Here is a 27,421-nt window from a genome sequence, read left to right as displayed (position 1 = left end):
TCAAATAAGTTATAAGCTACAACGTTATTAAATATCCAAGTATTAAGTTGAAGTAGGAAGGCTTATGTTAGCACATCATGCTACGGTCTCTACTCGCATGACTGCACACCGTTTAATTCTTGCTTTGTCTGTGGTACAATCGCAAGTCCTCCCGGAAGAAGGTATTCCGTTTTACTTGGAGGTTCCACTTCGGATTGGTGGATATTACATAGTAATACGTTTCCTTTGTGCATACTACGCCTTTGTTCAGATATTATTGCATCTTAATATTTAATTCCTTCAAAACAAGAACATACAGGATGATTGGTTATAGTTGTAGAAGCTTTACAGTTGAACATACAGCAAAAAGCTTTAAAATACTTTTACTTTTTCCCAATCACTCTGTATAAAGTGATCACTTTGAAATATGATATATTGATTTAATTTCTCCATCGCAATATGAAAGACCAATCACCTCAGGTATTTAACTGGTTCTATTATTTAGTAAGCCAAATTTTGAAAACGTTTTTTCTTACTATATCATCATTGAGCTATTTTTTTCTTTCTGAAACCATTTCTGTTGATTGTTGGATAGTATGTGCTATAAATCATTAGACATGAAATGTGCTTTTACCCCCAATAATCATATTGTATTGTTAAAATGCTAATAACATACTTGCTTGACTTGATTGAAATAAAGATTTTTAAAAATCGTGTTGCATCTTTATTAAGTTTTTTATTATTAAAATGAATTGAAAATAAGGTATATCTATAAAAGAAAGACACATTCTAAACATTGTTTTAAATATTCAGTATAATAACAAACGTTGTTGTATACCAGTCTTCTGAAATATACAGAGTTGTTATGAATAATATATTTCGTCGTAATTTTTTTTTAAGTTTTACGCCTAAGTTTATGTAAATGTACCACTCGACCGCTTCAATATTAACTAGAGTTTTCTAGGTTTACGACTTTATAACGACGCGCTAAACAGTGAATTATGAAGAAGTGAATGTATTGAATGAATATTTTATTTTCAGTTTTTTAAAAAAAAGAAACAAAAGCCATACATTTTAATGTTGAGAAATATTTTTATTTATTTAACATCGTAGTTTGTTAGACCAAATCAATTTCAGATTCCTGACTCAGATTTATTATATGACATAATCTACTTTATTATATAGTGGTTAAATGTATTAAATACACAAAGAAATACAAAAACGCAACTCAGAATTCGTCTATGGTAAAACATATATAACCTTAACATATTATTATTCGCCGGAAGATGCCGGGTACAGGCCGGTTTTTGCCGGTACTTTTGGAAATCTTCAGCGAAGACCTACTTCAAGTCATCTAGCAGTTCACGTCTTTTGTCTGAAATGATAATGATAATAATAAGAGATTCAAGCAGTATGATATTTATTTACAAATAAATAGGCTTAGAGATGATGCTTTGTTAAAAAATTTCATCGTTTCAGCTCATAGAGGCACTCTGCAAGGCATGGGCCTTCCTGAAACATATTTATGGGTGGGTATACCATAATTGCCACGCTTTACAGGCAGGTTGGCGATAGCATTGTCGTATTATAGTTAGCAGTGGATGTTGCTACCCATCGTCTAGAAACTTTGTTTGTGAGCAATGGCAATTCTATATAATTAATGCCGAAAGTGCGAAAATATAAGTACGTACACCAAGAACAAAGTTCGCGGCTTACGATAGCAATTTTTTTTCAACTCCGACTTTGTGTGTCGTGAAACTGTTTTGAAACACTGTCGATAAATTTACAAAATTATAAAATAATTTGTTTGATATGAATTTTTATATCTAATGTATTAAAAATATTTGTAAAATGATTCGACTTTGTAGAGGACACTTTTCATGTCAGGCTGCGTTTAGAAACCGTGTAGCTTTTTATTGTTATAGAACGTCTTAAAAAAGGAGTTCAATTTGATTCTTATTTCTATCGAATTAGACTCTAAAGGTATTCGTCCTTTATTAAGTAATCATTATAAATAATTTGAAGTGAAAATTATTATCAATAAGTGTCGAAGTAAAACACAAGTCTTAGTAAATGAAAAAAAAAACACGCGTCTAAGTAAAATAACAGGATCGGCTTGTCTGTTTTCTTGATGCGTTACATGGTTGGTAATATTATTAATATATTATAACGTAAAAATTAGTAAGAGTTGCTTGATAGATATATGTTTGTAAAATGGTTTTAAAGTTTTAAACCATTATTTTGAAATAAGGTCAAAAACTTTCTGCGAGATCCAGTTGTTGAATTTACAACGAACTCTCAACTCGGATAGTGCATATTGTTCGTAATTTAAGATATATCCTCCCTTAACACGAGAACTGCATCCGGGTAGTCCACTTTAATGCCGATAGCAGCCAACTCCCTTATGGTCGTGACAACTTCGACTTTACGGCGGAAAGTTCCAAGTCAACTATCGCGGCGTTCCCGCCACTGTTCCCGAGTCAGATTAAGTCAACGTTAGAAAAGTTTCGCTCATTCGTGTAACTGTATTATAAAAAGATGTGTATATTAAAGAAGTTCTTTTTTTCTTAATTACTTCTTCATATAAATTAGTCTACATTATGTCAATTCTATAATGTAAAAATCTAGTATAACGCCTAAATACAGCACCATAATTTTATAAAAGCTCTTTCGTTTAGCAATTTCCGAAAACAAACATACATATGTAGGAAGTAAAATAATCATTTAATTCAAAGTCCGTACAAAATAAAAATTCTTTAAAATATGTTGTGATCGTCGTAGTTCAGCTCATAGACGCCCAGTGCAAAGAATAGACCTACCTACCTCAAAAATGTCTATGGGATGTAACATAATCGCCATGCTTGGTAGAAGGCGGGTTGGCGATTGCAGTGTAGTATAATGGTTCGTAAAGGACGTTGTTGATCATCATTTAAAAGCTCAGTCAGTACTATGTAATTAATGCACAAAGTTTAAGTTATATATGATTGTATACCGGGAGCCAAACCCGTGACTTACGGTCGCAAGTCTCAGTCCTCTATTGCTGTGATACCACTGTTTAAATACATATTTAATTGACTATTTAATTACTTTTATAAACGTCGACATTCATAATTTTTTGTATAAAAAACTGAAACAATATAAGTTTAAAATATATAAGTATGATACGAACTGGACTATAAGAACATTTATACATAACAAAGAAACATGCTAATGTCTTTCAAATTTACATCTGTCAATTACAACATTAAAAAAATTATAAACTTGTATAGAAACCTCTAAAATCACCTAAATTATAAATATGTAAAAATTATCGAATTTAGCGTATTAATATTAGATTTATATTTTATTAAATTAGATTATCTATTTTAAATACAATTTACACATAAATAAATAAATAAATAAATGTATTTGGATTTGCAATTTAAAATACCTTTAAGGTTGCTGGTTTATAAGGGCCCGATATATACAAATATCGAAATAACATATAGCAAATAAATATTATTGTATCCAAATTATTTTACTGTTTTTAAAACCGCACCACACTCAGACGTGCGGGTCGCGGTAAAGGCCCCGTCACCGCCACACCTAGCGGTTTCCTAATTCAGATTGCATTTTGCGGTAACGTCCTGCTCTAAACAGAATATCAAATGAGATTTGTAATTATTTACCCGTTTATTTATCGCAAACATTTCTGTAATTAACTATGTTAAAAAACTGTTCTCTACGCGGACTTCACAGGTAAATAATAGATTTTCTAGTTTGTATTCATAGCAAGAAGAAGCGAAATAACCTTGACTTTCTCCTTGACTAATTATGCAAGACAAGCTCTTACGTACTTTTATAAAAATCATAATCACCTCAAGACTAAGACATTATATATTTATACATATTATTTACATATATATTTATATTTTTACATATTTATTTACATATATATTTTACTAACTACATACAATCAATTACAGTAGCCACTTGTGTGCATTATGAAAAGAATGATAGAATAACTTGGTTTGTTAAAAACGAATCAAATTGAGTTCCTCTTTTCTTTCCACTTAACGCTACCGGTATGTCACGTAAGCTCTATGATTTAATATAATAATACCGAAGCTGCCGTGCCTTAGGAATGTGCAGTGAGTTGAGGGAAGATAAAAAAGCATTAGCGGTGCTGCCACAAGCGTTTATAGCGGAATGACAAAACGTAGCGGCCGATTCTCCCCCGCCTCGCCGCGCGTAAACCTCAGGCGCAGTACAGCGGTTTCGGTAGTACTATACCTACGAAGAAAAAGGATTGAATGAATAAAAATTGTACGAAAGAAAGAGTTACGAATAAATTATCAAATAGTTTAAAACTATTACAAACCATTTATATTTATTACATTGTAATAACGATTATAAGTATACTTATAAGCTAAAATTATTATTGTTTCACGTGTCTTTGAATCTGAATTATAATTTGTTATAATAATTCAAGGCTCGAGAGAATGATCTCAGAACGCGTTTACGAGGAAACTTGAGATTCGCTCTAAGTATCCGGGTAACAAGAGATTTAGGGCTTCAACGACCAATATTTACCCGGGCCCGAAATATGAGATAATGTATTTGGATTGCGATAGCGTCGAATTCAAATAATATTTACGCATCTAGGCGCGCTGTGATGGGAGGACGTAAATTTTATTCGATTCTATGATTAAATTAAATTTACGATTCTTGTTTGTGTTTGTAGGAAAGGCGTATTATTAACGTGGATAATTCGGATAAATAAAAGTATTTGTATCATAAATTTGCTTAAGGCGGTAATTTTGAAAAATTAAGAAATATCATGTCAATAAATAATGGTAGTAAATACTAAGCAATTCTAATTTTATACAGGTTGATTGGAAATATGTAGTAAAAGGTATATAGGTATACTTATGACATTTTGTGACAAATTCCCTATCACTCTTTATGTAGTGATTACTTTGAAATACGTTATGTTAATTTATTTTTTCTATTAAACTATGACAGGTCCATTACTTCTTGCAAAGTCATTGTTCATGTCGATCGACAGACACCCACTGCAAGATATATCTTGTCTATAAGACCACCAGTAAAGATCGCCACAATGATACGTTTTATGCTGCCCGTATCCATAGTAAATAATTATTGATTTTAATACATAGCAATCTGAATTTATTTTTTTTATAATTTTGTTATCATAACGTTGTTTTTAATTATTTATGAGAACACTGATTTTTCGTATAGCGTGTACCCTTCATTGACAGTAAATACACTAAAAATTCACAACATAAAGTTTTGTCTACCTATATCCAATTACCTTGTATTATTGAATCTGAAGGTTAGATCAAAAGTCATATAAGTAAGGTATTATTATGAATCGAACTTCTAACTTACCACTGCTAGAATGATAATTTTATGTAATTTATTAAAATGTTGTAACCAATGATTATTGTTATTAAATCTTTAATTCTCATAAAAAATAGATTAATTTAAAATGACTTAAATAAAAAACTGCGGTCTCGTAACAAAGTTTTATAACAAGGTCTTTGACTGTCTTAATTTATAAGTAAATATTTATAAATATTATAGACCAGCGGATGGACAAGTTCAAGGCTTAAGTAAGTATAACGCTGCTAGGTTCTAATGGTTTAGAAGTACAGACCACGGACGGTAGCCGATAAGCGCTTCATACATAACGTGATGACCTTTTTAACGTCGTCGGAAGACGCTTGAGTTTCATTGCTCCCCTTCCAATTGGTGAAAGGTAGTGGCCTATTTATTTAATGATGAAATGATGAAGTTGATGATCACATGTCAAATAGTGATAGTCGAATGGGGTCACAAAAACTGAAAGCTAACTAGCTAGCACTACGTTTGCAATTTAGTGTTATTTTTGGCGTAGTAATAAAACTTTGTAATTCTACTACACTTACACTTAAACTTATTTATGAAGCATTTTTATTTCAAGACTTAATAAATACATTACTTAGAATCAAAATTTGTTACTAAGTACAGACATTTTCAGTAAATATAACACTTGATCCTCACATCCGCTCGGAGGGAGGTTCGTCTTCATCCCAAGATTATCATAAAATACGTTAGCAAACATCCCATCCGATATTGTAACAGATCGCTTAATGTTTGCACAAACTAAGCAGACGCCTCGAGCTTGTAAGTAAAGCAAATCTCCGAGGAGAGATGAATGGACTGTAGAAGATTCGTGTACGGAACAATGTTCGATCTACTCAGAGTAAATAAGTCATTGTATACATCCGTTTCTGCAGGCTAACATTTTGAACTCTACATTTACCAATTTCATATCACGTAGCCAAGCATGAAGTTTTCCGACAAATACACTATTCGCGCTGAAAATAAAAATTGAATGCATTTCTGAGGCTAAGTAATTTGTTGGTCAATTTTTTCGGATGGGAAATCTTTCGTATATAAGATAACAAGATTTCTGCGAAAAAAAAATATTATGTGCTTGATCCCTGTAGCTCTGTTGCCTTACGATATGTCCTGTATGAAGACCAACCTTCTTCGGTATCTTAGCTTGTTACCAGAATACCTTTCAATCACTGTTATCGCATAGGAAACTAATACATATTTTTTTGATTATACGAAGAAACAGACCGACGAAAGTGACAAAAGAGATTTTTTTTCTGGGAATTTACTTATATAATTTATGTTGAAAATCATGTACCGTAAAGGTTGTAAGATCACAATTGTATTTAAAACGTTTTATTTGTTACACTATAAAAAATTAACAACGTATTTTTTGTGTTCTTAAGTTTGTTACTGAATCGTGGAAGCGAACTGTTAAAAAAATGACTATCATAATTTTTAAATTTTTTACGTCATCTCTTAACTTCGGAGCTTTGAAATTAAAAAGCAAGTAATGGAAATTCGACCTTTTTTATAGAGAATACTAACTTTACTACCAATAAACGCACGTTTGAAAGATAAAGAAATACTACTACACTAATATAGGACAACAAATTGTAAATACACATATACAGATAATATATATTTATTATTTACGTATATTTACTTCTACGCATTCATATACTTACAAAATATATTATAATGACACGATGTGTACCTTATAAAAGCTGTAAACCTGTTTTATAAAATTAAATTCCGTTAAAATGTTTGTAATTACAGGATTATAGTGAAATAGTAGAGAAATATAGCTGGTAATGTGGTAACCAATACGTCAGGTGAATTAATCCGTGAGATAATCCAGTTTGCAGTGACGCTAATAGTTTAAGCGCTGTTTAAATTACTTTCGCGCATGTACGCTTTGGATTCGCGCAAACTCCGCGGTATATTCCGATTATTGTCCGCGTTCACAAAAAATGGCGCTCATATTGAACAAAACAAAGCCGCAAACCTGAGCAATTTGCTTTTGCAAACGTTATCCACTGCAATATTGTGCTTGTTTCATTTTCGCGCAAGCCGACACAAAATGTATTTGGCGCGTAGAAAATATTTGAATGGGAAAATTGCGTTGTTTTTGAATGTAGCAATGTGTGAATTGTTGACAGTCCCTAGCTTTGTATATCTCCTGATGTTGATCGCTGTATAAATTTTCTCGTTTTAAAATAGTTGTAAAAATTATAATAGACTAACGATTTAACGAGCTTCTGTCAACCGGGCGTGGACCAGACCGTGGTCCACCTGGTAGCCCATTGTCCCTCATTCGGAGGACTCCGGGTCGATTCCGAATGCGTGTTAGGCACGAATATGAGCGAGGATACTATAGCCTCGCCAATAAAGGAAGACGTGAAAAGACAAGAATTCTTTAAGCTGTGAAAGAAAATTGCTGTACAAAAAATAATTAGAAACAAAAGTTCAAACCATAAGATAACTGTAAATAAAATCTAAGTAAAGTAAACTCTATAGAATAAAATAAAAAAAATTGTGATGAGGCGAAGAAAGAAAGGTTTCGGAAAAGAGGGAAAATTGGAATGAAAGGGAAAGATAGAGGAAATGTGGAAAGTAAGAAAAAAAGTGCAAGATCATAAGAAGAGAAAAGAAGAAGATCGTAAAAAGAGCGCGTAAATACAAAAAATATGAGAAAAAATTATTAAATGAAAAGAAATAACCCTGTCCTTTCATAAGATGGGGGTACGAGAGGCCCCAAATAGCAAAGCCATTAAAAGAAAAGAAAACAATTCAATGTTACCTTTGTCTTCACTTTGTAATATATAATACAGATACAATTTAAAGTATATTTTCACATCTTTGTGGAATAAAAATGCAGGACAGGAATTTGAAGGTGCAAAAGTCTTTCAAAGAGACATCGTTAAAAAATTGGAATAAAATTTAAAAATTGCTAGCAATTTTAAAACAATGAGCTTGAACGTCTGCACCGTCACAACTTCATTATTCACTCGACATTCCTTTTTCAAAAATAGGAGAGATAAAAAAAAACAAGTAAAAAGTTCGCTACGTCGTGGATCCACCACGCCTGCGTGAGTTTCTAGAATTTTCCACGAGAGCGCACTTTCGAATGCTCGTAGGTGCATTCTAGACGATGTCTGCGAATAGAAAATGCAAATGATGATAATAATTATGCAGACAGTAGTAATATATGATATTTCAACGACATGATTGCACTTCAGACTGAAAGATAAAAATATTTAAGATTCCAATTAGTGAGAATGTTATTCCGGACGTTCAGAGTCCAATAATAATTATTATAATAAGAGCGAGATACTGCAAATTATGAGAGAGTACTTTGCAATATGTGATAATTAATTCGTTATTTTGAACGAGGATTTTATACACAATTTTATTTTTATAAATTCATAAAAAAATATTTTTTGCTACTGTAAGTAATATGTGCTTTAGTATTTCTGTGTTAAGAGTTACGAATTTTTGTTATGTTAGTTACACTACGCCTATTTACTAATAAAAAACGAAGACATGTTTTATAAGTTAATTTACATTAACTTAAATGTTTTTTTTTTCTTTTTTATAGCTTATCTATTCGTAGATAGGCTTATTCCGAGCTGTGGGATTGCTATTTACTATTTTACTTATAATTTTTTTTGTTTTCTTTTTGTTCAGGAATGTTAGGGCAGTATAGTTTCAGCATACGTTACTAACACCAAAAGTCAACGTTGTCGTTTGCACCATGTTACAGTATATTGCTAAGTTGTCTTGAATGTTTTTTTAACTCGTGGAACCTATATAACTGTTTTTATTTTTTCTTTCTATATTCTAACAAAACGACACGTCTGTATAATAGTAAATGAATCTATTTATATCACATAACAAAGCTATGGAGATAAAATAAATCGTCGAATTAGTTTTAATTAAACATAATATTTTTTTATTGTACACGCTTGAAAATGAAAATAAATAGTTTTATAATAATAAACACAAAGGTACAATGGTCCTACCACACGAGGCAATCTTTTACAGACATCCATTTAAATAGGTAACAGATAGAAATCTTTTTAGACATAGATATTTTTAGCATGACCAATTCACGTCCTATAGTAGATATAGCAATTCATACTCAAGCTTTACTGTTATTTAAAATTGTAATGTAGAAGGTTTTGTATTACATAATGTTCGATATTTTTTATATCTAAAAACAAATATTTGTTGCCTTCTCTTTGCACTAAATATTTTTTTTCTTATATTATTGCTACCGACTATTTTTAAATATTGTGCAACGCAATATTGTAATATCGTCTTGAGATGAAATGGTACTTCATGTGTTATAAATATATAACTAGACTGCTTCTAGAAGTTTTTTTACACCAGCAATGTTCATGGAGTGTTCCAGAGACTTACAAAGACTAAAATTATTTAGATTGAAAATTGTTTGCCAGCGCCGGAACCTCATACACATTTATAGGTCGATAAAAATTTCAAGCCTGTCTCGTGCGAAGTGTTGCTCTACTTTAGTGAGGATTTCAACTTACTTCGCCGGTCTTAGCAAGTTTAAAATTTGACTCAACTAGTCGTTCGTAGTATGGATCTTTAAACACGATACGAGACATGCTCTAGAAAATTCTGTTATTACATAATCATATTTATATTACCATTAAAGATAGAGAGTGCACAGTGGTCGACGACAGTACTTTACGACCTAAGATTATTAACCATTGTCACTATTCATAAACACTGATATTTAACTTTTTTTTGACTTGGGAATTTTGGTTACTGTGAATTGGTAGAGTTGGCGCATTGGAGATATTAAGATCGTCAGAAGACGCTAGATGCAAGCTGGTTCTAACCGATGCTCTGGGAAATCTATGAGAAAGACCTATGTCTAACCGTGAACGTCTTACAGCTGAAATGGTAATGATGAGTACTGGCATAAACATGATTTTTATGGTTACTAAACATAGAAGTACAGAAGCCTCTGCTCGGGTCGTTATATACATTTTAACCAGATTCAAGCCGCCGAGCCGTTGTGACGCTCGGACGGATGCTCCTTCATGCTTAAGGGTGTCCGAGAGTATATTTCAGCATGTGGTCACTTAAGCGTGTAGCATTCCGATTGAAGAGTATCCAAGAGGGTCGAACATCGACTTGATTGACGGCTGTTATCAGGGAATAAACGATGAAGAATTATATTGCAGGGAATGGACGCAGGATACAACAGGAATTCCGAATATAATCGATTACTTTGGGAATCATAAAAGTAGAATCATAACTAGACCGATAGTAGTAAAAAATCATGGATAATTTAAAACTAGTGATATTGGTAGTTCTCTAGTAACTATTGTGGGCAACTATATATAGAACTATAATGCTCCATATGTCTGAATTAAAAGGTAATTATTTTTTAACAGAATTTTTAAATAAAACACTGTAGTATAGTATGAAGCATTTTTAAGTGATATTAAAGCTTGGGAATGAATCTACTGTATTTAGAGCATTGTATAAGTGATTTAGGAAGAAATCTGCTTGTAAATCTCGTAAAGTTAAAGGATGCCATTATAGACGAACCCCATCCGATTCAAGTTTCTATCAAATTGGCCGTTTCTGGTGTTCTTCAAATGATGTAGTCATCACTGTAATCATCCGATTTGGATAAAGAATATGTATAGATAAATAAATAGATGTTGGGGAGCCCCGAACTATCTTTGACGTTGTAAAAATATCATACTTAAAAGTAACAATAGCCAGTCAAAAACTAGATAAAAAAGGTGAAAATTTCTGTGCTGTAAATATAAGACCGCTTATATCGGACGCTTTCGCAGTGGATGAACCGGAAATTATTTTAAGAAAATAATATTAAACTATTTTATCTTTGTCTATCTTACTGAAATTATTCATATTTGAGAAACAACTTTTCTGTTCACCTATACCTCAGAAAAAAAAATGTATTTTGAATATTTCAATATTTTTAAAATATTTCTTGCATACTATTGAAATTTAGTATTTTTAAATAAATATTATTATTTATAAACGTGATTTACTTTAGATTCTATCACCACCCCTAAATATTTATCTAACTTTCTAGAACCATAATTCCAAACTGGCCCTTAATTTTAATTAAATAATAGTGGCATAAAATATTAGAATAAAGTAAATTCAGGTATATGTGACTTTCTTTTTTGATTTGTATCTATAATGATATTACTTACGATGATTCTGCTTATTCCGAGTAATTTTTATCGTTTTACAATTTGCTTTTACTGTCGCTACACAAGCAAAAACTAATTTTAAACCTTCAGCAGTTCATAAAAGAGAATGTAATTCCATTAGCGGGCCGTGAACTGGCCTAATGCAAAACGGAAACGCCTCTCCCTTGAGACAAACTCAATTAATTCCTCTTACAACACAGGTCTTTCTCGATGAAAGCCTTTTAATTTTTTAAGAGATTTCTACTCAAATGGCTTTTTATGTACATAACTCTATATATAACTATATAAAAAGATTAAATACATTTCAAGTTAAATAAATGAAAGGTTTTAGTAAGTTTATGTTTGACAAATTTATCCCCCTTTTTATCTCTACATATAGGCTCCACGTATTGTTGTTTACTTTAAGTGGTTTTAAGCCCGCCTCTGGTTGGATCGACGGCATAGTTAAGTTCGCGGACAGTCATTGTCTTCCACCTTTGGCTTCACCAAAAGACCCAAAAAGCCTTTGCCAATGATACAACCTATCCAAAAATCAATGATTTCCGAAATATTGCATAATATAATGATAATACAGTAAGAAAAAGCGTTTTCAAAATATGAATTACCACACATTGACATTAATTTCTATTTACCATCTGTCTTTGTAGACTTTTTACTGTCAAAAGTTATTGGCCTATAGCGTTGTTATAAAAAAATAAATTAATGTATCATATTTCAAAGTGATCACTTTATACAAGGTGACTGGCAATGATGAGACCCTTTTAAAGCTTTTACTTATATAACCAATAACCATATTTTACTTATATTGGTTTAAATTGCATAAAAAAATAATAATGATTAGTTAAAAGTTTTTTTTTTGTTTTCATTCAGAAATATGAGATAAACGAGAAACTAATTCATGTTTGTTTTGAAAGTTATTGTTTCTTACGATTATTATTAGAGTAATAAGATAGGTTAAGGAATAAATTTTCGCGGTTATAAATAAAATGTTTGTGGTATAAAAAGTTGTGGCGTTAGGGTTGGGGCGGAGTGCGCATGTCGGCGAAGAACTTGTTGGTACGCGGCGAGTTTCCGAACGGACGGCAGTGCGGCGCGGTAACGCGTATGCCCGACGCGTGTTCCCGCTATTTTCGATACGATTCGAAAATCGAATTTTCGCATTCCGATTTTGAATCTGAAGAATCAATTGGAAAATATATTTACATTTAGATATATACGGTGATATTACTTTCCTTTAAGATTACACTACTTTTCATTTTACTTTCCCCTAATTTTGCTTTTATTTTTTTGAAACAAAGTTTTCCGTTGTGAATTTTATTTAATATCTTCAAAATAACGAAATATTTCAGTTATACTTCAAGATACATTATTAAGGATTTCATAATTATTATCTTAAGAATTTATTAATAGAAAAATTATAAAGAATTATCATAAAATGGATACAACATGATTGTAAAATTCAAAAGTGATTATGTACTATAAAGTGAAATTTAAATGATCGGAAAGTGAATATTCCATATCGTGATGGAGCGCAGAAGGCTTCTTATCGCTTGGACTATGTGGCTAGCGTTGCCATGGGCAACAGGCCATCTTAATGTTCTAATCAGTCAGGCAGAAGTGAAGAAATTATTAGGTAAGTTTTGTTTTAATTTTTTGTTTTTATTCATGCAAAGGGGCACATTTGTTTTTTTTTACACGTATCTTTTTAACTCATATGAAGGTTCGATTTTTAAATTGCTTTTGTTAAACATTATATAACATAATTAACTGAACTCTGTAAACATCGATGTGTTATGTGTGATCAAATAATTATTTATTAAAATCTATCTGATGCGTTTTATTACATTTTTCACTTTCAATAATTTTTGTTAATAATTTAATATTTTAATAGCTATATTTAATTTAACAATAATTGTAAATGTATATACCTAATAATAAACATTTATTTTTTTAAATACATACACCTTATTGATATTTATATTTATATTTAACTATAAATAATATCTAATAATAGTTACTAAGCCATTTAAAACTAAACTACATCATTACTGCTAAGTGATGTATTTACTCCTTACTTCTCTACCTGAAAATAAATAGGAATAGAAATAGGTTAATAGCAATAGTGAACAATACCAAAATAAATTAATTGTTGTTAAAAATTTACAAAAACACCACACAATATCTATAATTATAGTCATAACTCGACTACACATAATACTGAACCAAAATATAATTACCAAAACGATAATAATAACAATCACAAATGCTAATAACATAAAAAAGAATCAAAAGAATTCTTTTAGCTCTTTTATTTAAATAAAATATACGAATCAGCATTTATTGCTCATTTGGTTTTTCATTAGCGTTGAGTCAAAAGTTAGGTATGTTAGTTGTATTATCAAATGTTGTATATCAAAAAATAAAACAACAAAAACTTCTTCAATATGTCAAATTCAATACGCATTTTAGTTTACGTCAAGAACATCGGTGGTTCAATTTTTACCGTATTTAACTATTATTTATTAATTATCATCATTAGCTTTATATATATCATCATTTCATTGAATTCAATACCAAAACTTTTAACAATTACTTTGTCTAATTTATTACATAAATTTTAATTTAAAAAATTAAAGCTTTAAAAGCTCGGAACAAAGATTAGATTTATTCTGTCTAAAATTTGTGGCGTAATTTTATTTTTTGTATATTTATTCGGCATTCAAATTAAACATTTAAAAACAAATAAATATTGTTTATTATTTATTTGTATAGATATTTATTATAAAATATCATCTCCGCAACCCTTAAATTCAGTATTATTAAGTCTCTAAATTGATGTTAACCCATTTTTAAACAGGATATAAATTATAGTTAATAAAGAACGAATACGAATAATAAATGTAGGTCTTTGCATATTTTCTCTACATTTTACTATTCTTATCTTTGTAAATTAATTATTCCTGCCTATTAAGTACTTTTCTATTAAGTAAACAAAAGCGATAATTACTTATATGTAAACTCGATATGAATTAATTTCTGATACACGCTAATTTAAAATAAATAGAAGTTATTATTTTTGATAATATTAAACCAATCAACAGCTTGCTTATTAAAAACAACGTCTATTTATTAATTAATGTCACATTTGAAAAAATAATTAACAGTAATAAAATTTCCATCATGATAGCCAATGCTATTTTTATTATAATACAAATAAGGTTAAAAAATGTTAACATGACCACTATAAATATAAAAAAGTTTTACATGTAGGTGTTAAAAAAATAAAAAGTTATATAGATATTAAATCCGAAGAGAAAAAAAAACCCTGACTAAATTGTCGAGGAAAGGTAATATCAAGTTATTTACAAGTTTCAGTTTAATAACTAGTTGTCACATATAGTTTTCGTATAGAACTGAAACTATGAAACACTTCAAAAAAAGCAACTTAATTTGAAAAGTTTTCTGTTTAAATATGTACAGCTAATGGTTCCTAATAACTCGTGTTGTTTCCTCACTTAATTGGCTTTCACATCGTGTCGATCAATTTTGATAACAACAAACGATGTATTTACAATGCTGTCTATAAAACAAATAAACATAAATATATAACATTTTATGCTTTGCGTATATTTATAAAATTATATAGGCAAAGCATGAAATATTACATGTGTGTGTGTCTTTATAATATTATATGACATATTTTAAACGGATTATCTGGATACCGGCAGATGATAGAATCGTCGAAAATTACATTTCTGATATTTTATTCACAAGTCACATATTTTCGTTCTGGTACTTATATTGGAAATCGTTATTTATGGTATAAAAATATATTTACTCGTAAGGAATACAATTTCAGTTATAATATTTATTTACTTCAACTTAAAATACTATATTCACTTTTAAGATAAGCCTTTCTCAAATTTTGTTTAATTAATTTTATATGTACATATTACAATCTATCGTAACTTTGGTTGTACGTAATAAGTAATTTGGTTTTTGGTTTAAAATTTATGTATGAAGCGTATCTAAGTTGTCGGTCCCCGAGAGAATGGACTTCAATTTCAGCTTAAAGTTCAGTCTACTGTACTTAAAACTCGATTGAATGCGATAGTAATTTGAATTTTGATCATGAAATCATAAATAGACAGAATTACGTTCAAATGAAACTGTATATTTCTATAGTTTTTATTGCATTTTTTTATCAATAATTTCGCTAAAATTCGACAATTTTTACAAACGTTGGTGTGAAATGTTGACAAGATATTCACAAATGTTATTACTACTATTGTTCATTTTATAAATTTAAGAAATAAGACAATAATTTATATACGATATCACATTTTGTTTAGATATTATCAATTATCCGATCAAGATGAGTGTCTTTACAAATCAAATCACTGATAACGTTAATGATTACTCAGAGCAAGTATAAAAAAGTGCACACAGTTCGCTTGATACGTGTAACTCAGACATAAATCGTCCTTTGACTAGGTGATGCGTATATATTAATCATGTTTTGATTTGGCAGCAATGATTGTTATAGTCTGTGCGTGATTTATTAATAGGTACACTCTCATACATAATACATTTATGATAAAAAAGTAATTACGTTTTTTTATTCAAAATTTAAATATTAAAAGGCAATAGCTACTACACTGTATTCGATGGATAGAAAGATCAACAGAAAAATAATAGAACAAATATTCTACAATTCTGCAAGTTTTTAATGTAGTCACCCCGTAATACAGGATGATCGGTTAGAGGCAAAATAGCTTTAATGTCCTAATACTCTTGCGTTTATTTACAATCATCCTGCAGCGATTACTGTAAAATATGTTACGTTATTTTTATTTCTTTTAGAATGGGATAGGTTAACAAATTCTAGTTATATTAGCATCACCTTATTTATTACTTACTGAAACCATTGTTTTTTTTATATATTTATATAGTTGTACCAAACATTATTGTTAGCCCTTTGTATACCGTATTATTTGTCATTAGATATTTCTGGTTTTAAAATAACAAAATCTGTTATTATATTATATTTTTATAACTTAAATATTGTAATTTAAATTTGGCTTTGAATAATGTGTTTCTAACGTTTATTTATTTCTCGGTAATAGAAAATTAATGGAAATTGCGGCAGATATTTTGTCGAGTTTCATTGTATAAATATTTATTTCGACGGAAATTAGGTAATTTGTAGTCGGTTCCAGAGTAATATCTGTGGGTATAAATGTGTAGTTTAATCGGAACATCGATCCGTTTGATGTATGGCTTTGTCCCCTTAACTTTTTTACTTACAAATAGTTCGGGCTTAGTTTTTGTACGGGTATAAATCTAACGACACACCTTTCGTTTTTCGAACTACGTTCTTTTGTCGGTTTTATTGCGTATTGGACTTTTATATTTTATGTATCCAGAGATAGTTATACTATAAAATTTGTAATTTAATTTTTTCTTCCGGGTGTTATTTCATAAAGCGACATAGAAATAATCTAAATATTAAATAATTTTACAAATTTGTACACGCGTTAACTAGGTAGCATAGCAAAAAAGATGGCCGCTGGTCCTTTAAGGTTTTAGAGTGGACACCATGGACTGGCAAGTGTAGCCTTGGACGACTCGTTAAGGTTGTTGGACGAAGCTTCATGCAGACCGCTTCCAACATGTCCTATTGAATCGAATGAAGTAAAAAGACAATGAAACAAGTTAATAGACCAAAATGTAGAAAACAATTGTAGTATATGGAAAGATAGAGATGGCAGTCATGCGAGATATGGAACGGAATACAAGAAGATGTGACGGATAACAGAGAAATAAACGGAAGATATTAAGAAGGATGAAAAATGAGTAAAATCATGGAAGATGTGAAAAATTTATTACTTTAAAAACTGCTCCAGTCTATTTTTGGATACGAGAGAGCCCGAAAACATAGCGACTAAAAAATCTTTTTTATGTGCAACCTCAAATGTTGAAGATATATTTGCGCTTTAATTTGTTTAAATACGAATAAGAAAATTTCAATGGTTTGCTTTCGATGTCTTATTTTGCAGAGACTTCCCTTGTTTACAAGGGTCTTGTATCTTTGACACTATCAAAACATGTCCAATACAAAGAACTTATGCCTCCATAGAAGTGAAGTCATCCCCTGTTTCCGAAGATCAAAAAAAATGTAATTATCTACCCCTGATCTACCCTCAACCATTTATATTTGTTCTACAAATTCGACGTATTTCGTATACGCAATTGGACGTGTTTCCAATATCCTTAGTAAAAAGTAATAGAAAATATAATATTCTTTATACATTATGTTTTTGTATATAGATTATATATGTCAGTGACGCTTAAAACTATACTCAGGCCAAGATTTCGAATTACTGTTCTTTCTTTGAATAATTTTTTTATTTTTAAGGTTATATAAAGATTAATTGTTACTGGCACGAATGAATAAAACGATTAACATATAAAAAAATAAAGGGCGCCTACCAGCTATAAGATACAGATATGATTGTTACAAATGATTTATACGGATATGATGGCTTAAAAGATTTAAAAGAGTGAATGAACACACTCAGAATCGTACACTGTACTCAAAAAATCACTGTTTCGGCAGTAATAAGCGGAATGATAATATAGTAAATAAAGCGCTTTTAAAATTATGATCATTCCATATTAAAATTAATTATTGTTTGTCCCAGTAGACTAAATACTGCCAGAAATAAATAATGTTATATATTTCAGAGTGATCATTTTACACAGAATTATTGGAAATAGGTGTAGAATAAAAAAAAATGTTAACTAATTAACTATACATTCGCCCCTTTAAAGATTTTTCACCTATAACCAATCACTCTCTGTATATAAAAAAGAAACCTTTGAATATATGTTTAAACTAATTAAATTAACATATAATCAAAAATTTTCAACCGAAGAACAAGTATCCAAATCCAATATTAAACTTTTTAATTATCTATTTTTGTCTATATATATCTGTATTTAGGTATCTTTATGGTACTAGAACAGTTATTTTTTTCTTAGTATGTGGCTGAATTATTGCAAAATAAAAAAATGTATATTTCGTTTTATCATTTTCCCGTACCGCAAAACAATGGGCATAGTGGTAAGCACACCAAGTAGTTTATTGCTTTAGGGAGTACACGACGCATGGCCACATGAGTTGGGATCTTACTCAAGATAGAGAAACTAGAATCGCGAAATGCATATAAATGAAAATGGTGATCGTCGTAAACCAAACCATTACGCAATAATTTACGAGACATATATATTAATACATTGCTCATATAAATTACATGGAATTTCAAATATTTATTTATTTATATACTTCTTACATATAATATATCGGCGAACTTACAAGTAAAGGCATTCTTGTTTATTTATCTATTTAAGCTGTGTAGAAATAATGTTATAATAATAGATAATTAATTAAATCTGTTGAAATCATTAAATATCACGTATACACGTGCACTAAACATGATAAAAATGGCTTAAATGCTATGCAAAATTTAACAGTTAAACTGTGCTTTATATTTTATTGAGGAATCGAAAGCTATTTATTAAGCATTAGTGAGTTCAAGAACGGTGTTAGCTAATACAGGAGACAAAGGCTTCCGCGACCAGTTATTGTAAACAAAATTTTATGAAAGGATTAACAAATTAATTTAATTTTATAGTACCTTCCATATTTGAAAAGAAATAGGTACCCAGTCAGTGGGAACAATACAAAGCTGTTAGCAGAAGTGGATTTCTCTTCTAGAAGACTGCCTAGGTGAGTGCTATCGTACTGTCTGTTTCTATTGTCTGTTGCATTGACAAACATTACCTTACTCCGTTTAAGGGCACTATAGTCAAAGCGCATAGCTAGGGATGAGAGATCTTGTACTTGAAAATAGCGCTAGATTTTGTGTTTTAAAAAGGTGTGGTTATAAATGTGGTGTAAAATTTAATACATAACGATCGTTATACGCGTTACGTTATTGTGAAAAAATATAATCATAAATTAATTAAGCTAAAAAGTTTAGCTAAAACAGGAGTAAGTTTTAATTAAAAAGGCTTAAGTAAGAAAAAAACAACGCCGAATTTTGTAAAATTGGGGTATATAATTTGTCTTTAATAAAGCTTTGCGGAAGTTAACCACTTCAACTTTTTATTTTTATCGTCGAAGTTAGTAAAAATTTAAGGTTTCTGTTTTTAAATTAAACTCATTGGACTTTGACGTTTATTCGATTACATATGCCCACAGAATATAAAATATTTTAACGACAAATGACAATAGCGTGTGTCGAAAATAATAGACAAAAGCGACATCTGTCCGAAAGGGGAATTAATGGCAGTTCAAACATCAATTTGGGCGGTGTCTTATCGCCTCGCACCACTCTAGTGAGGGGTCACAACTACTTCCATGGGCAACTTAATGCCTGCATACTGTACGAGATAATTGTCTGCTTTTATATTTACTGTTAACTGTAATCCCAGACTAAAATGTCTATTACAACTATTTATGTATTGTATACAGATATTTCACTGATAAACGTTGTCAATTTGGATGTTTAATTAATGATTCATTTTATACCATTATAAATTATAAGAGATAACATTTTTTGTGATAGTATTATTATATGTAATATTGTATTTTAATAAAACATCGATTCTTACAAGAGCTGATTATAAACAAAAGTTTTTTTATGTAAAAAAAAATTATTTGTTTTAAGCAAACGAAACTTAAAAGTAATCTGGAATGAATTAATAAATGGAAAAATAGTAGATGTAATAATGTTAATATTAATAAAATATATTAATGTTTTCTTCTACTTCGTCGTTTAACTTGAGTGCTAAATATCGAGGATTCAACTAGTTGGTCCTTCATGTCTCTATGACCTGTTTTTCTGAGAGCTCTCTTTATTGTGAAGACCATCATCACCCGCACAGAGTCCACACATCGGGTTGGTCACATTCACATTGATCGTTCTCTTGGTCTCTTTCACTCTTCTTTTTCCTTGAAAACCGTGATAGAAGTAGCCCTGAATCCGCTTGTAGCAGATGATCAAGGACCTGGCCTTTATGTGGAGTTGATCGACAACAGATCTTTTGTTTCTCCTGGTAGTACACTGATTGTCCAAGACTCAGATACTTACAATAAAAAATGAGAATATGAGAGTTCTTATTAGTAGTATTAATGTTTTAAATAATATTTAATGTGAAACCTAAGGAGAATTCTCTCTTTAGCGTTATGAAATTTAAATATAAGTCGGAAAGCATGAATTATTAAAACTAGTTGAGTGGTTATGATAATAAGTTGAAATTTTGAACATGGACAAAAACGGAGACGCAAAAATTTCGTATTTCTAGAGATTTTATTTTATGAATAATAAATTACATTCTATTTATGCTCGCAATATTATGCACTTTCTCTATCCTTTTTTGGAAAATATTTTAAGTTGTCGAACTCCCAGTATATTGAAGGTCACCTTAGTATTTTAAATCTGTATGGTGACATGCACAATTAGATAGTAAACATATACCTACCTACCTACCATAACATATTACCTACTATATCATTATTAAAACAATGTTTTGTTGCATATGGTATTCAACAACAGCTCAAAGCTTTCGTCTATGCATTTTATGCACATAAAAATATATATCCACGAACGATTTATTTATTTCAGCTTAGACATTAACAAATTAATAAGATAAAATAACATATTTTGATATATTATTAACATATTATTTCGTTCTGGGCAACTAGGGAAAGTTTAAATAAATTTCTTTTAAGAACGAAATACGTAGAAGTACATTAATATTACTGACTTTTTTCGTCTACTTTGATTAGTTAAATAATTGTAACATAGCATTATATTTATATTCTATTTAGGTCATTTATAGCATTTGCATTCGAGTTATAAACGTTTTATCCTTTATATTACAGACATAAATAATAAAAATATTATCTTTCAAAACTTAAATGTTAAATGATTTAATACCAAGCTGTCAAATAACATGACGTATACGAGTTAATATACATTTGGTTAGTATTGCGTTGCTTTTTAATTGGACAGATTGTACCCCGTCATTTTTCTATGGCTTGCGTTGGCCCACTGTCGTCCATCACGACGCATGATATAGTGGGTGCGTAGTCGATACAAATTGCTTCGGTTCCGGAGTTGGCTGACGTCTCACGTGTTAATAGCACGTCTCGTGTTGTTATTGATGTCAACCGGTTTAAACTATGCAATAATGACAGGGGATTATTTATTTTTGGGACTAATTATGGTTACATAACGTTGTGTTATAGAAATAAAATTGACATAGATGAGATAAAAACAAAGTTAAAAATATTTAATATGTACACCACGATGAGCAGTCATGCGTTACTTGTATCCAGCAACCTCATCAATGTCGTCAGAACACCTAGTGGGGGGGCCAACCCATGTCGCTTCTACCGGCTCGTGGCCGCAGGAGGATTGTGCTCTGCCCATTGCTATTTTGGACGAGTAATTTTTCGAGTTACGATAGTGATTTTGGTTCATCTGCGAATCGTCTCATTTTTAATCAATCTCGCAGATCTTTGCTAAAGACATTGTTTGTTGAGTATTCTTTACTAAAATGGATTTATAAACTATGCTAACAATAAATTAACATTAAAAAAACTGTATGAACGTAGTTTTAAATAAAAATTAATTCCTTTACGACTAATGAACGATACTCGAAATGTTCTTGTACTTTTGCGTGGTCGTGTTGAAAGCGAACAGACGAAATTGAGCGGCCGATACTCCCCCCGCCGCGCACATTCCTAAGGCGCGAAACAGTTTTTTCGGTAGCTCTAAAGCATTAATGTAAATATTGTTCGAAAATTATTATTCGATTTTACCCTCAAACGTTTTATTGGTTACATAAACAATATGTTCAATGGTTGGAACAATATTGAAATAATATTGTAATATTTGAAATATGTTTTAAACGATTTCACATTCAGCCATTATTGACTATAAAACAAATGCTTAACTATTATAATTTTTGGCTAGTATTTGCGCTTTCATATCGCGGGGGAGTCATTTGGATTCGTGTATCCGATATGTTATCGCGTGTTGCGTCCATTTGAGATACGCATATGATAAGTTTCGAATGAAATACAGAATATTAACTATTAATAGTTTGTCCAGTTTCGATTACATATTTATCATTACAAACAACAGTGAAATTTTTTTAATGAAGATAGTACACGAAACCAGTCGGATTTATTTCTATGGTGACAAAGTTGACATTAAATTAAAATAAGTAAAACCCAAGATGAACCACGACAACCAGTAAAATACATTTTATATATGTAGTTAATAAATCTTCTTGAAATCTCAACGAAGTCTATGTTGGTGGTTTTTAAATAAAACTCAAAGTTTGTCCAGCTTTAAAGATGATAATTTAAAGTGGAAAAAGTTGCAGGAATTTAAAATTTTCTTCAAAACTTACTGTTAATAAAGAAAACGTAATAAATTTGTATTTATTACGTAAACGTATCAGAAAACAAGTTATGATTACAACGGCTATGTAATTTGATTAGAAAAACATTATCTTTGATCAGAGAATTTTATTTCACTTATGTATTTTTACCTCATCATATTTCATCATCATCATAATCAACATATCAGCCGATTGACAACTTTTCCAAGACAAGGCCTCTCCCAAAGATCACCGCTATGACTGGTCTTCCGCTGTCCGTGTCCACCGGCATCCCATTCCGTCCATACGTCCAAAGAGTCAAATATAATATAAAAAAGAAACTTAATTTAAAGATGATGTTTCATGTTTTAAACTGCACTTGCGAAGAAAAAGACACTAAACCGTAGTGTACAGTTTTCAATTTTTATTAAAATAGTTGGGTAAACATTAATTATTATTTAAATACAAACTGTAAAGCATACCGTGCTTTTGTAGATGCTTTTTAAAAATCTTATTCGAGATCAGGCTTCAGCCGTCCTGGGGAGTTAAATTATCTCAAAAACGTCTGCCGTGGAAGGACGTGGGAACGCACCACGAGTATTTTCCAGGGAATACAAATAAATCCGTTCTTGTAGCTTCAGGATGATCAGAATTTTCCGATGTAATATTTTGGACAGCTGGATGATGGATGGCAAACTGGTAAGTAGGTACGTTGGTAGGACGAGCAATTTACGACTAAGAGCCGCGAATCTCCTCGAGAAAATGGTTCTAAGAAGTCAATATTCTTACTGCGGATTCTCATATATTTATCATAATATTTTGCACGTTACAGTAACAATTATAAATTTTAAAAAGGTGACGTTTATAGTGTATTTACATTGGCAACATGAAAAATTGGCTATACCAAAGTTTCAACAAACGGAATCAGATAAAATGAAGCAATAAGCATTCCATAAACGATTACTTAAATCACAAGAATCCTCAGCAATGATGTCGCTTGATGATTTTGATCTTGTAAAAATCTGTGTTTTTAAATTATCAAGAAATGTTTTGTTGTGGAATTTTTTCTGCTTCTTCTGCACAACTATAACGCCTTGCCAAGCAGAGTAGATAAGAAAAGGACTAATATATAGCTACTTTCGCAATGTAGCAGAAGTCGTGCAACAAAAAGCACTCGGTGTTAGGCACTAATCAGTGTGACATTATTCCTGAGGATGCCCCGTGGAGGAATGAAACACTTGTCGAGTGATTTAACGGCGGTAGTGGTGTAATTTGCATTGTTTGCCGCACGCGCATTTATGAGCGGGCTGGCGGGCGGTGCACTTTTTTGCACGACTATTGCTACATAGTGGAAGTAGCTATATATTAGTCCTTTTCTTACTTAGGATGGATTTCTACAAAGTATCGCCTGAATCGAGTAGATAAGCATAGTAGAGTCAAAAATAAAATAGATTAAAAAATTGTCGATCAATAAGTTCTAATATTAGTTCCAAAGTGAAATAAATTATTTTATCTTTATGTTAGTCAATGCCCTGATTTCTTTTTGAATGTTGCCATCATCTTGTTCGTTTAAAAATTTGTACCACGAAACATTATATATTTTTATAAGTATATATAAGATATAATATTATATTTTACATTGTTGCTGGCCACCGCCAGAGCTGAATCCCATACATCCTTACTGGCTTTAGTTACATTTTATATATCACTACCTCATTGTTTCTTCTATTTATACCCAGTAACTTTTATTACTAATTCTAATTGGTATCGCTTGTGTTTTTTTTTACAATATTTTTTTTTCGCTTTTACCAAACGCAGAAAGTTGAAAAAATCTGGTATTGATTTTAATTAAACATTATTATTTCTTTAATTATGTGTTATAATTTACAATTTTTGTTTAAAAACATTTGCATTAATATTTTTTTATCAAAGTAAACATTTCACAATAATGGTTTAATATTTCCAAGTAGATATAAATGCAGCAATTATAAAGATGGAAACAAACATGGCTTTTAATTTGTAGTCTCGTGGACAAGCAATAATAACCTGTGGTTAAAGGAAGACCCTGTCTTCGAACACCTAATATTTCCCACCATTACTTTGTCTGCGCTGTTAATACCATTGCCTACATTAAAATTAAATTACATACCTTATGTAGATATAGCAAATAGTACTTTGTTTCGCAATTATTTCCTTCAATATACTGATATGACACTCTCTGAATAAATTACGTGAAGTAAAAATTATAACTACACAGTGTATATATATTTAATTATTATTGTATAAGAACATTATTAAATTTAAGAAAATACACATATATAGACAGTATTAACAATTTTTATACGTTTCTCTGGGCTTTATAACATAATAAACAATTTTGTGAGCATCTGTGTCTGAATTTATAATATATTTTCGTGTCGTCGTCGGGCTGGCGATCCCAGTGTTGTATTTTAGTACGCACAGGAGACTGCTGCCTATGCTCTGAAAACATATTTCGTGAGCAGTAGCAAATCTATATTATTAACGCACAAAATATGAATTATATAAGTCAGTCCTCTACCGCTGTGCTACAATTGTTCACATAAGTAATAAATGACCATAAGTGGATAATAATAAACAAAAAGAAATAGGTACGAATTAAATTACGCATATAAAATAGCTAGAAACCTCTAAGTACTAATTATAAGTAATAAATTGCGTTATGGTCAGAAATAAAACGTTGTGTCAGTTTATAAGACATCGTTATATCTCTACGTTTACAAGACTCTTCTACTTGAAAACCCAGCTTTACTTTCACGATGGAAGCAACAAGCGGTGTTTAGTAACTGCGTCACATAAATAATTCCAACGTTAAGATGAAGATTTTGCATTTACTTTTGCTTGTCGGCGGAAATAAAACGCAACCAAACTAGCCTTGCTTTTAAAATGTCATCATTAATTTATTTACATTTTTTGAGAACATTATTTTTTTAAATAATGTTTCGTTTATTATATATTTAGATCCTATGCTGCTTCGGTTACTAATATTTTTTTTTCTAGCGCCAATATAATTTTTACTTTGTACACAAATCCTCTGTAAGACTAAATTCGCAAATTATTCAGTTAGTACGTTTTATTCAGTGGTACAAATTTGGACTTGTTTTTGCTTTTCAAATTTTAAGTTATTTACGGTCTCCATACTATCTAGTTATATTTTATTGTATATCTATATAAACGGAATAGTCTATAAAAATTAAAATTATATATGCATACTAATAACAGAAAAACGAATAAAACAAAGTATCGCACCCCATTGTAAACAAGCAATAACTCCATCAAGCGCGAGCACTCGGGACAGCTAAAAGGACTAAGGAGCACTTTTCACGCACCGTACACACGAGGTGCATGAAACGTAAACAGTTCGCGGTTCGTTTACTTTTATTCTTACGAGGCCGACAGAGATTGTTTGGGTAATGCTCCCACTAATGTTCTCGAGTGGAGATGAAATCGTGGACATTTCTCTGCGCTGTTTTCCCTTCGCAATTATTACGTGTGTGGTGCGTGGTATTATAGTCGTTACGGTAATGTCAAGGCAGATATTTATGCAGTTAATTTGCAATTACGTTAAAAAGGTCAATGTGTTGTAATTACTTTGGCCACTTAAAACTGGATTATTTGAATTTTAAATAAAATTATAATCGGCACATAACGCTTTTTTGTTATAGTGCTTTAAAGTTCCATTTCACTTAAAAGTTTAATATTATAAAATTATTCTTTGTATATTTGGCAATTCCTGGCCGCAGATTTGAATGAAATAACATGCTATGTGTACACTACTCCGAGATATTTGCTCACTAATTGTATATTGGTCTGTGCCTGCTATCTAGTGCAACGATTCCATGTTGGGCTGACGAGCAAGTACGTTTTGGGTATTTTATCCTTTCCTTGTACTATTTTGCAGTTAGTCAGATTTTCTCCCTGACTATAGGAATGACAGGGTAGTGATTTATATCCTCATTCATAGCATATCAGGGCACACTAGCTATTGCCCGAAGAATTTTGGTCTGATTTTTTATGAAAAAAAATTGCGTTTGAGTCACTTGTGTTTCCACAAAGCTATGTCCTGTACATCCAGATTGGTGTAAGGACCGCTTCATTAAAGTAAAGTTTATTGTCCAGCGACAGCTTCGATTTCACCCAGCGTAGTATACAAGTTTCTACGTTTTACATTCAAATGGTCTCTTTTTGAGCGCTAGTCTTTGATTTCTTTTACACAGAGGAAATGACTTAGTATACTCGCTCTAGTAAGTTATATCGCATGTTGTATTTATTATTAGTTCTGCAATGTTCTTTACATCAAGGTCACGGGAACAGTTTAGCACAAAGGATAG

The 27,421-nt window shown here is 30.8% G+C and overlaps 1 protein-coding gene across 1 annotated transcript in view; it reads left to right on the top strand.

Moving 5' to 3' along the window:
• Window positions 1-13,115: 13,115 nt before the first annotated feature.
• Drl-2 (Derailed 2) overlaps window positions 13,116-27,421 on the top strand; it is a 52,267-nt gene continuing 37,961 nt past the window's right edge. Inside the window, exon 1 of the mRNA XM_068770321.1 lies at window positions 13,116-13,224. Within this exon, the coding sequence (XP_068626422.1) occupies window positions 13,116-13,224 (109 nt within the window). The remainder of the gene's footprint in view (window positions 13,225-27,421) is intronic.

This window comes from Battus philenor, unplaced genomic scaffold (genome assembly GCF_028537555.1).
Source record: "Battus philenor isolate CCGP_79_NKW_IND1 unplaced genomic scaffold, ilBatPhil1.0.hap1 SCAF_3, whole genome shotgun sequence".
NCBI classification, from domain to species: domain Eukaryota; kingdom Metazoa; phylum Arthropoda; class Insecta; order Lepidoptera; family Papilionidae; genus Battus; species Battus philenor.
The sequence above is the reverse complement of the archived record's forward strand: the minus strand, read 5'-3'. Positions and strand labels throughout refer to the sequence as shown.